The following is an 11,189-nucleotide window of genomic DNA, read 5'->3' on the forward strand; positions in this document are numbered from 1 at the left end:
CTCTGTTTCCTGTTAATCAGGGTTCAGGTTTATGAGCATAGCTAATTTTGAAATGCAAAACTGTAACATTTAAACATCGTTGTCATGCTTCACCAAACTTCACGGTGGGTGACATTGAATCGAGGCACAATCTTTCCAATTCAGCAGGCAAAGTAGCTTGTATTTAGCTCATTTATTACTGACAGAGAGAAATACAGATCAAATAGAGTGCGGATGAGATAAGTGTAGAGCAGAACACTGTTAGTGATAACGGACAGACGGAAGAAGTTGCCAGGAGCAAGTAGATGTATTGGTAAGAATGTGTGTGTTGAATGACAGCAAAAGATATTTCTTTAATTGGTCATTTGTGTGTGAAGTCATTTTTTAATTGTCTGTGCAGGTGCAGTAAAGATCTAAATTCACAGACATATTCAAATGTGGGTAAAGATGCAACATTAAAATCTTTGCCAAGGAACATTACTTTACAATAACACAATTCTCAATTTCTATTTGACTGCCAATCATAGTATTGGGGGGCTGGTTTGCAGCATACAATCTTAAATACATCAGAGTCAAAGACAAGGACCCAAAAACAAATGTTTTATAAATGCATTCAAGCCTGATGGTAAAATACGTTGCAAAACAATATTAATGTCTACACACTGGTGCAATGGAGCAAAAAAAAAAACTATTATTAAAGACATTGTGTTATCCATTTGATTGTAATGAAGGGGGTTGCTTTAGAGTTATTTCCCAAGCCATGGCTCCATTCACACACACTGAAACAACAAAGATAAAAAGGTGTGAATAGTGTAGAAAACATGATAAAAATAACACACACACACACAATTATGTTACAGTGGAGTGCAGGTGAGTAAGGCCTATTCCTGCCAACAGCCCACGCAAGCCACCTGGCCAACAATACTAAAGAAGGAAACATAAAACATTTAGTCAGTCTGTAGTAGTATTTTGTCAACAAAGAGGAGGCTTAAATAACCCAAGTAAGGAAAAATACAAAAACACTACACTTGGAACCAATACAAACAACATCAACAAAAGTCACAGTGGTCTCAGAAGAAGCACGGATTAGTTTCCAGAAACGACCAAATAAAAGAAACTCAAAAACACTGGAGTGGCAGCTTCTGAAAAAAAGACAGACTACTTCCAAGATAAGTTCATAAGTATTTGATTATAGCCGTTGTAAAGTAAATTTAAGGTACAGATTTCAGATTTTCAATGATAACTTTGTGTAAAGTGCCAAGGGTGCATTAAATTGCTTTTTTAAGAAGAGCTTTTTATTAACAACAAGAAATAAACTGGGGGAGAATCCTCTAGATCCCCCATATTAAGGTCTGGGTATGCTCCATATTCATTCAAATTATCAGGTCTCTAGTAGATCTATGTTACATCATGGCACACACTGTATGACAAATGATGCTTTGTAGTAGAAAAACTGTTATTGGAACATTAGTGAGTAGTATTTAAATAACTTTCCTCAAATGAACGACACTTTGCCGGGGAGGGGGATCACAATCATGCCCAGCTGGCCCTGATTCAGACCATCATGTTGGGAAATGATGTGGTAACTAGACCAAATTCTTCCAGAATTAAATAGCTGTTTATTCTAGTAAAACTTCAGCAAAGTAGGTTTAATAAGGTTGTGTTTTTTAGTAGATGTTGATTCCAGCAGAGAGCAGTTAGCAAGTGTTTTTTAAGCTTCTCATCATAAGGTCACATCAAAATGAAACCAGAGTACAAACTTTAATGTCGGTTAACAATAGTCCATTTTTTTGTGGGGTGGGGGTGGGGGGTCTGCCTTACACCACTTTCTTGTAATAGAGAAGAGTTAAAGTTTAAGACAACACATAATAAACCTTTATTCATGCCACAACTGAGAAATATAGAGTGCTACAGCAGCAAAGAGCAAGGGAAGCCAAAGAAGAGCAAACAGTGCACTATATAATACAAAATTAAAATTATAGCTCAAAATAGTTGAGGGGCCAAAACCAGAGCTGCAACCGAACAAATGTAGAACATGTTATTACACAAAATAGGTTCCATTTTGCACCTAGCATCAGGTAGTAGTATATGGTAAATATTGCAGTATAATATAATTGCGCGAGAGGTAGGAGTGAATTGTGTCTGGCTTGTGTTCGTGTGTTTTGTGATCTACTGGGAGCAGACTTAGTTTAACAGTCTGACTGCAGCAGGAAGGCAGCACCTGCACTATCTCTCCTTCATACACCGAAGGTGAAGCCTGTCGCTGAAGGAGCTGCCCAGTGCCGTTACTGTACCATGCAGGGGGTGGGAAACATTCTCCATCAGGGATGTTAGCTTTGCCATCATCCTCCTCCCACTACCTCCACAGGGTCGAGGGGGGCTGCCCAGGACAGACCTGGACTTTTTCACAAGTTCAAACCTTTATTCATCCCACAACAGATACATTTTCAGTGTAGAGCAGCAAAGAGCAAGCATAGAAGGGGGAAAAAAAACAGTGACGTGAAGGAGCTGCTTTAACAAGCAACCACTAGTGTGGCACCATCAAAAAAAGAAATATTAAATCTTCCATTGTGGTGTCCAAAGAAGTTTTTCGGCAGTGCTCAGGAAGTGGCCTGGCACCTCTCCAGCTACCAGACCAATTTCCAGACTTGGTCCGTGCCGGGACCTGAACCGGCAACCCTCCGATTCCCAACCCAAGTCCCTACAGACTGAGCTACTGCCGCCCAAAGGTTGATTTGCCTTCAATTCAAAGGCTGCTCAATGTATCTACAAGGCTGTGTTGTGTCAGCTACAATTAGAGAACCTATGTGGGATAAAAAAAAGGGTTTTCCAGTAGAAAACACTTCTGACAGATTGACTGCTATTGATCTTTATTGTTATTCAGCAACATGGACATCTATTATGGGGCCAATCAGTGTGCCTCACGTACTACTGGAAGTATAATTAACCTGCATTAGCCTGCATCTGTATTGATTTACCATTTCCTCTTTGAGAGCCTTTTCTTAGAGGTCAACATATCTTTAATCTTTGATCTTTGACCGCACAGACGCGGTATTGTCTCGACTTTCTGAAGTCCTCGAGGACCATTTTATAGCCACCTAAGATTTTCCTTTAGCCTGTTTGTTTTCCAAAGTACTGGTTGATCTATTTACAAAAATAGTTTTAATTGGAGCCTTAATGAGGTAGTACAAAGAGGAAGTCGAAGCTTTTAACCTTAAGCACAGTCATCAGACAGGAAAAGTCACCAGGTGGTGTTTGTGTGTTTGTATAAGAGGCAAAGTGGTTCAAGTTTTTGCTGATGCTCACAGTTTGCGCACCTGTGCTGAAGTCTTGACTGTGATAACTGATGCAGTGTGTGTATTAATACATGTGTATCTGGTCACCTGTATCAAAACATGTCCAGGGTAGGTAAGAGTATTTAATGGGCAAAGCCTCCAGGGTGTTTTGTCTTCCTTCAGTCCTCATCCATCACAAACATGAAACTCCTTCTCTTTTCATGAGCAGGACTTCACTCTGCTTCTAACACAAAATAATGGAGGTCACCTCAGCAAGCTGCTCCACACTCATTTCCTCCCTGCTAACAGCTTCTCCCAAGCAGCCTGACAGAATACAAAATGGCTCTCCAAAAATGTCATTCCCCAGCTTTAATACTGACCACTCTACACCAAAGGTAGGGTTGACATTTCCCCACAACAGAGGCATGCCTTGTTTTGAATCGGTGCTTTTGACTCACTCTCATAGCCATTAAATGACATGGAACTCATAAATTTCAGACACTGTAGGTTTTTGTAGACATATCTGGACAGCTCTGACCACCATTGACGGAAAAGGCAGTGATAATATACCTCAAATTACTGGAATTTACAAATGTATCTTTTAGCCACACTAGCAGCTACTTGATGCTCTTGCAGGCTAACATGCTCACAATAACAATGCTAATATGTGTAGCAAATATAATGTGGGCTCTGCATGTCCATCCTAGTTTAGCATGTTAGCACGTTAACATCTATGATAGCTGAGGTATTTTATCAGACACTCTCTGTATGTCTCTCTTTTTATTTGCAGACCCGTCTGGTACAGTCATAGTGAAAAGAAAGGATCAGCGTCTACGAAAGAAGAGATACTGAAATGAACAGAAAGACAAAGAAAGGCTTAAGACAGCAAAAGAAAGACAAAGATTGGGACAGACAGCCAGTAGGAAATTGTGAATGCTAGAGAAATAGAAGAAGTGACAGCAAAGAAATTGAACAGGGGGGTGAACTGTTGGAGAAATGAAGAAATAGTTACAGATAGAAGCAAAGCAAAATTATTTAGGGTTTCTTTCAAGCTAGTAAAAGATGAGCGTCCAGGGAGAGGTTCAGACAGAGATAGAGGGTCTCTAAACTCAGGCAACTGGATCAGGTTCACAGCCATCCAGGGACCAGCAGGATCTTCATTCTTTCAATCCTGTAACATTCATTGATGTTGCTCCATATATCATACCGTACCATGTGTCAAACAAGCAAATAGCCTACTTGACAAACACAAATTTAATTACTTCTACATAATTATTGACCATCTCTGGGATCTTGTTAGTCGTGTGAATGACTTAACAGAAGAGTCTGCAAAGGTCATCAACTGATTTTTGGACCATCCACCAAGTTGTCATGTTAACACTCTACAAAGTCGATTTGGCTAACTTGTTAGCAAACAGTTGCCTATTTACACACTCAAAAGAAAGGAAGCAACAGCCTTTATTTGAATCGTGATTCTGGCCTCAGATGAATGGAAGTCCAATAATCACTTTTCTTTCTTGCTACAAGTTAATTGCTAACCTTGTCTATATCATGAATGGTGTTCGAGTGTAGTGCAAAGAGGATGTATTCCAACTTTTTTTATGAAAAATGTTCTCTGTCTTCTGGACAATGATTGTATAAAACATGGATGTAGTCTCAGCGATGTTTCTGAAGAGGCGTTTTGAAGTCATACAATGGCAGTCGCCATACTGGAAATGCTATCTCCATCTAACTTTGATCAACCTCATAACACTGAAAGAGTTGAAGTTAAGGCGGGCCTTAAGTATCCTGACAAACAGCTGCAACACCCACCTGTCAGTCAAATTAGTCATACCCCTAATTATGCACACCTTTGAGCCCTAATATAATCAAAACATATGAGTTATTATAAAAAGAATCCCCGTACAGTGTACACATAAAGAAACAAACTATGAGGACCAAATATGTTGGGTTTTTTTTGTACTTTGCTGTAAATATGTTTATTTCTGCTATAAAACTGGCACATCACATTGTGTTATTTGGGCTTCCGTAGCTTTGTGAGCGAGCCTCAAGTGGATACTCGATGAACTGCACTATTTTGAACTTCTGCATTGGCTTAGACACGTGAACCAGAACAATAAAGTCTGTCAAAAGAAAATAACGTGCTCCACTGTGAAGCTTTGTGCAGTCAGAGTCAGGTGATTATTTTTACAACTGTGTCCGTTCCCATTTCACAGTCATTTTACCCATTCTTCGTTTGAAAAATTAATCAGCGCTTCGACCTAGCAGGGTCCTGCCTACAGGGTGAAAATGGTTTCATAATTGAAAATTACAGCACAACAAAAATTCCCTTTTCCCTTCCTGTTTTGGTTCAAATGCTATTTGTTGATATTTAACATTAAATTATTAAATATTATACTGTGTGTAATATATCATACCGCACAGCCTCCTTAATTTGTTAAATTGATTTACACAGAAACCTCAAAAGCTCTGCAGGAAACCTCTTCAGTCCTGTTGCCTTTGCTGCCTCCATAAATCATACAATGTTTACTTTCTGACAGGCTGTGTGCAGTCAAGGCGCTCTGTCCAGTCCCAAACCAATAAAGCCAGAAGCAGTGGGAAATGTTCATATAATGAGACGCACTTTTGGTTTGTTCATTTCTTCACATTAGGTGGAAGCAGCCACGGACTCTGAGTCGGAAAGCAAAGGCTCCCGGGAGTACCATTCTGTTGGGATCCAGGTGGAGGATGACAAGAAAGGGTAAGATAATGATTGTTGGAGTTTAAGCTTAGTGAAAAAAAAAGCCCTGCTCGTACTATTAGGAAACATAGTTCTATTGTTCATACCTTTATTTGCTATTGTGGCCTGTGTGAATATGTATGCGTATTCATCCTTGGCTTTCCACCGCAGACAGGGCAGGTTTAAACGCTCCAACAGTGTGACTGCAGCCGTGCAGGCTGACATGGAGTTAGAGGGCTTCCCTCTCATGGAGGACAAGGGCCTGCAGTTTGGTGGGGGCTTCCAGCGTCACTCAGAGCCCAGCACGCCCACCCAGTATGGGGCTGTTCGAACAGTACGCACCCAGGGTCTCTTCAGCTACCGTGAGGATTATCGTACCCCGGCTGAGCCCCCCAGTCCCAGGGAGACCACCAGCGAGTCCCCATGGCAGCTGGAACCCCCTTCCCCACGGGACAGCGTAGCCTCACCGGGTGAGTCGGGCAGGGTGTCCCCCTCCCTGCGGAGGGACGGGAGCTGGTTCATGCAGCTGCTCCACACAGAAACCAAGAGGATCGAGGGCTGGTGTAAAGAGATGGAGGCAGAGGCTGAAGAGAACGACCTGTCAGAGGAAAGTGAGTGTTGTTCTTAAAGTTGATTTGTGCACGCATATTGAGAGATAGATTTTTTTTAACGTACTGTACTGGATGTACAGCACGGTACTGTATGAGCTGTACTTGATATGCTGTGTGTGGATGTGTGTGTGTCCTCCAGTCCTAGGCAAAATCCGAAGTGCAGTAGGAAGTGCTCAGCTGCTCATGTCTCAGAAATTCCAGCAATTCTACTGGCTGTGTCAGCAAAACCTGGTAAGAAACCTATCAAAGTGTTTGTGTGTGTGCTTGCCTGTGTGCGTGCATGTGTGTTTAATTGTCCTTAATGGTCACTACACTAGCTCAGTCAAGATGTGGTGTTATGAACAAAATAGTTTTTTGTCCGAGCTTTTCTATTCGGGCACTATCACACAAGGGGGAGAGCCTTATAGTGCTGAATATCAGCGGTGCGGCAGAGTGCCAAAGGTAATTACAGGCGGGCTGCTATTCAGACAACAGTTGTGCAGTCAGCGTTGATCAGTGTTTATTAGTGTTGTTGCTTATTAATTAGCAGTAATAAGCAACTACAACTTTACTATGTCTGGTTTATGAATTCATTCACATCTTTGCCATTACAAATAGTTCCCCAACTTGACTTGAGCGCCTCTTGAAGACAATTTAATACTTTAGCACAAATGTTATTTGACAAAATATGGCAACCTTAGCAGTGGAATGATTGCTCCGATCGAGTCAGTGTTTCATGTTGATTAACTCTATTTGGAACACCTGTGTGTACAAATACATAATGATAAAAGTCTAAGTGCTGTTTAACTCTGTCAGTACTCATGGAATGACTCTTGTCCAATCAAATTACTTGGTTGGACCTTACTTTTTTATTTAATTAATTTTAACATTTCATTTTTAATTGACAAAATGTTATTGCCCTGTACTATGACATTACTTGATGAGACTTATTACTTGATGAGACTTACTGATTTAAGACATATCATTAACAATCAGGACTTAATGAAGCTCTCCATAATTTATTTATGAGTGTCTGTGAATTTTAAAGCATACAACAAGGAAGCTATGTAGGAAGAAACTTACCAGCCTCCATTTTCATCTTTCATCCTGTAAATTAGAACTTTTTTTCCCGTATTTTTATACATAAATCATTTCTCATTCAGAGTACACAAATCTGATTTTGTTATTTCCATCCCAGCACAGACAAACATTGCAGTCAAGTCACATTCAGGTCAAATTGAGTTGTGTAACCCATTTGTCAGCTGCAGATCAGAATTGAAATAATGAGACTCTGTTCAACTTTTTTATATATGAATAAATCAGAAAACATCACATATGAATTTCAAGTGAGGGGAGAAATATAGGAATGACGCGGTTGAGAACAAATCATTAAAAATGAAAAACACTGGCTGTGCTGGGAAATTAACTTTTGTCATTAGTAACAGTTTCACACTCCTTACGACCTTTCTTTCTCCCACCTTGAACATATGAAAAGCTTTAACCGACTCTAACAAACTGAATCAAAGCTCCCTGAGTATTATTGATTGTGGCGATCTATACTACATTAAGAATCAAGAGCTTTCCAGCACTTTTATATATGATCTGAACATTTTGAAAAGAACAATACACACGCAATGGATTAGAGTATTTTCTGAGATGCAACTTTGTCCTGAGAAGAGAAGAAGTGAGCCAAACCTTTGTTTCAATAAACCTAAGTATCCCAGACATCAGCTGTTTTTTTATTGCTCATCCAGAGCAGGAACACACATCGGGTCAGGGCTTTCTACCTCATATTCTTGCACCGTTCACAACTCCTTTTATTGATCAGAGCCAAGTTCCCAATATTTCAAATGAAGTTGGTGCAGAGTTATGAGGGATAGTGTTTCTGTTTTTTTGTACTGGGCAGCAGAAACTGTTCATTCAGGGGGAGTGAGAGTTGCAGGAGGATTAGACACATTTAGCCTGGCCTTTAAACCTTTGTCCCAATTTAGACACCTCATTGTGCAAGTTGACCGAATACCTTTCAGCATTTTAAAAAGTTGCATAATTTTAAAACTATCTCATATGTTGGCCTCGTTTGATAAATAAATTGACAAACATTAGAAGCCTAAATACGTGTCTACAGTAACTGTGTTCTCTCTCTACCACATGGATCAACTTTCATGAGGCTTGATTTTAAATAAGCTCCCAAATGTGAGACAAACACTACTCTGGGTATAACTCAGGATTAAAAACAAACACTGCCACAGCCCAAGGCTTAAAACTAACTGACTCCTTCTAAATCTGCCAGCAAGGGATATGTGCAGCCTTACGACTCCTGGGACAGTTTGCAGAACATCATCAGTTCACAGGTCAGAAAAAAGCTGATGAAGTGCTGAGGCGCTCCCTTAGTAATTACAGATAAGGTAAAAAAAGGGATCCTTTCCCAGCTTACCATACATGATGGACACAATGATAGCTAAAGTATGGAGTGATTTTCATAGAAAACCCTTTTGTTATACAAAGGAGAATTAAACTAATCTCATAATACTTTACAAATATCAAAGCATGAGGTAGACTCCTCTTGGGAGTGTGATGTCAATTTTGAGAACTTGAGTCATGCTGCTTTAGGTTTAAAAAAAAAAGAAAAAAGATAAGGTTACTTTAAACATAAATATCAGTATGACTGTCACCATTGTATATGCACGTGCACATGATGGTACAATGATTTGTAACATAAGGATTGTGTAATAACTCACCCTGTAGCATGGGAATCCCAGGCACAGCCATATTGTAAATCTCTAGGCCAGTCAGACAGCAGCAGCCATCAGCAGCCACCTAATCTAAATGTCACCAGGTTTAAAGTGTGGGAATGTCTCCAGGGAATGTCGACACTTTTGATTACAGAGTCAGTTAAGATTTCTGACACAGACTCTGATTAAGACAGACCAGAAGAAATTAAAGAACAAACTGAGAGAGGAGTTAAATTAAACAAATAATACATATGAGCACATGCAGTTTATACTTTTAGACAACCCCTCCATAGTATCATTGCTAATTGCTACAATATGACACATAGCTGGATCATAAATATTACCTCTGGATTTCATTTTTAACTCAAATTATAGGGAAAATTTGTTGGATTAATAAAGCTTTTTAGGCAGGACAAACTAAAGCAGGTGCATAGGAAGGGATTCATTGCACATTTCAAGTACTCAGCCAGCTTATAATACGTAGAAAGATATCAAGAGCTTTTTAATGAACTCTTTCTTCTGCACTGAGTTTCCTTTTCATAGGCAGCGAAATCCCTTCAACATCGCCTCTTAAATGCCCATAGGCCAGACAGAGTGCAAACCCATGACCTTGGTATTATCAGCACTAGGTTGAATAAAAGGTTGTGAATAAATTGTAGAGCGAGGAGAATAAGAAGCCCCTTGAATGATGAGACCATTGTTGAGTCTCTACACTGTCTCTCATACTTATGTTACACTAATAGTTCAGTCATTTCAAGCAATCAGCTCTGCTCAGAGAACTACTTTCCTATTGTGTATTTGCATGGGGTTTTTCATAACCAGTTCATTTCATGAAAGCAATATTATGCGCATCATTTTTTTAAAGATAATTTCTTGAAATGAACATTATTGTATCATGTCCCAGCCACACAGGAAGAAAACACAAAGCAAACATAGCCTCGTTTTAATATTTAATGTTGAGATATTAATGGGTGTAATGTTTGTTTTAGAACATAATATGAATCACAGAGCCTTGTTTTCTGCATATATTTAAAATCTGAGGGGAAAATGCTTTGGAAATTGGCCGAGGGAGCCCACAGCTGAAATATTTTTGAATACTAATGCTCACACTCTAATATCCCTGGAGTTTATCATTCTGTATTTTTAGAAGTCAAGTCAAGTAAGGGTAGATATAATTAGAATTCAAGTCCAATTGTGCCCAGCAGGATTTTGAGTTAAACATTATAAAATGATCCCTATAACAACAATGTTTTAGCAAATAATCTCATGATTAATCACAACCAAGAGCAGGTGCAGAGACAATAAAGCACTCGTCAATCAGAGGTTTCTTTCATGTCAGAAATTTAGTGATGAGAAAGTGAATTGACAAATCTAATGTATTGTCTCTTAGCTTATTTGTGGAAGTAAGATAAGGTTGTTTACCATCACAAAATGTTGTTTCTACATTAGACAAAGATCCCCCAAAGTGGTATGTATGCCTGTTTTAAGTCTGATAAGGACATCTAGTGGATGTTAGCTGTAGTACAAAAATAATGTGATCATGATTCCACTATATGCAAATGTTTCTGAGTTACTTTATAAAAGAGCTTATTATCTTTATTTGGGGCATTAAACCAACACTTTACTCTCTACCTCAAGGCATAATAAACATTTAGTTTATATTTCTTTTAACTTCTCTCCCCCGTGTTTGCTGTAGGACCCCAGTGCAATGCCTCGCCCCACCTCTCAGGACCTGGCTGGGTTCTGGGACCTGCTGCAGCTCTCCATCGAGGACGTCACCGTCAAGTTTGACCAGCTGCAGCAGATCAAGACCAACAACTGGAGGCTTGTTGACAGCCCAGAGAAGAAGGTGATGGGGAGTCTAAGCACTGTCTCTGATCCCAGACAGACTTTG

The 11,189-nt window shown here is 39.6% G+C and overlaps 2 protein-coding genes across 2 annotated transcripts in view; one reads left to right on the plus strand and one right to left on the minus strand.

Moving 5' to 3' along the window:
- si:ch211-195o20.7 (cytospin-A) overlaps window positions 1–11,189 on the minus strand; it is a 404,502-nt gene that overhangs the window by 196,201 nt on the left and 197,112 nt on the right. The gene's annotated exons all lie outside the window — the stretch shown is intronic.
- The window catches only part of dlgap2a (discs, large (Drosophila) homolog-associated protein 2a), a 59,739-nt gene that overhangs the window by 44,299 nt on the left and 4,251 nt on the right, over window positions 1–11,189 (plus strand). The window contains exons 8-11 of the mRNA XM_061063061.1: window positions 5,906–5,994; window positions 6,145–6,584; window positions 6,724–6,815; window positions 10,992–11,144. Coding sequence (XP_060919044.1) covers window positions 5,906–5,994; window positions 6,145–6,584; window positions 6,724–6,815; window positions 10,992–11,144 — 774 coding nt within the window. The remainder of the gene's footprint in view (window positions 1–5,905; window positions 5,995–6,144; window positions 6,585–6,723; window positions 6,816–10,991; window positions 11,145–11,189) is intronic.

The sequence above is a fragment of the Labrus mixtus genome, chromosome 18 (assembly GCF_963584025.1).
Source record: "Labrus mixtus chromosome 18, fLabMix1.1, whole genome shotgun sequence".
Classification (NCBI taxonomy): domain Eukaryota; kingdom Metazoa; phylum Chordata; class Actinopteri; order Labriformes; family Labridae; genus Labrus; species Labrus mixtus.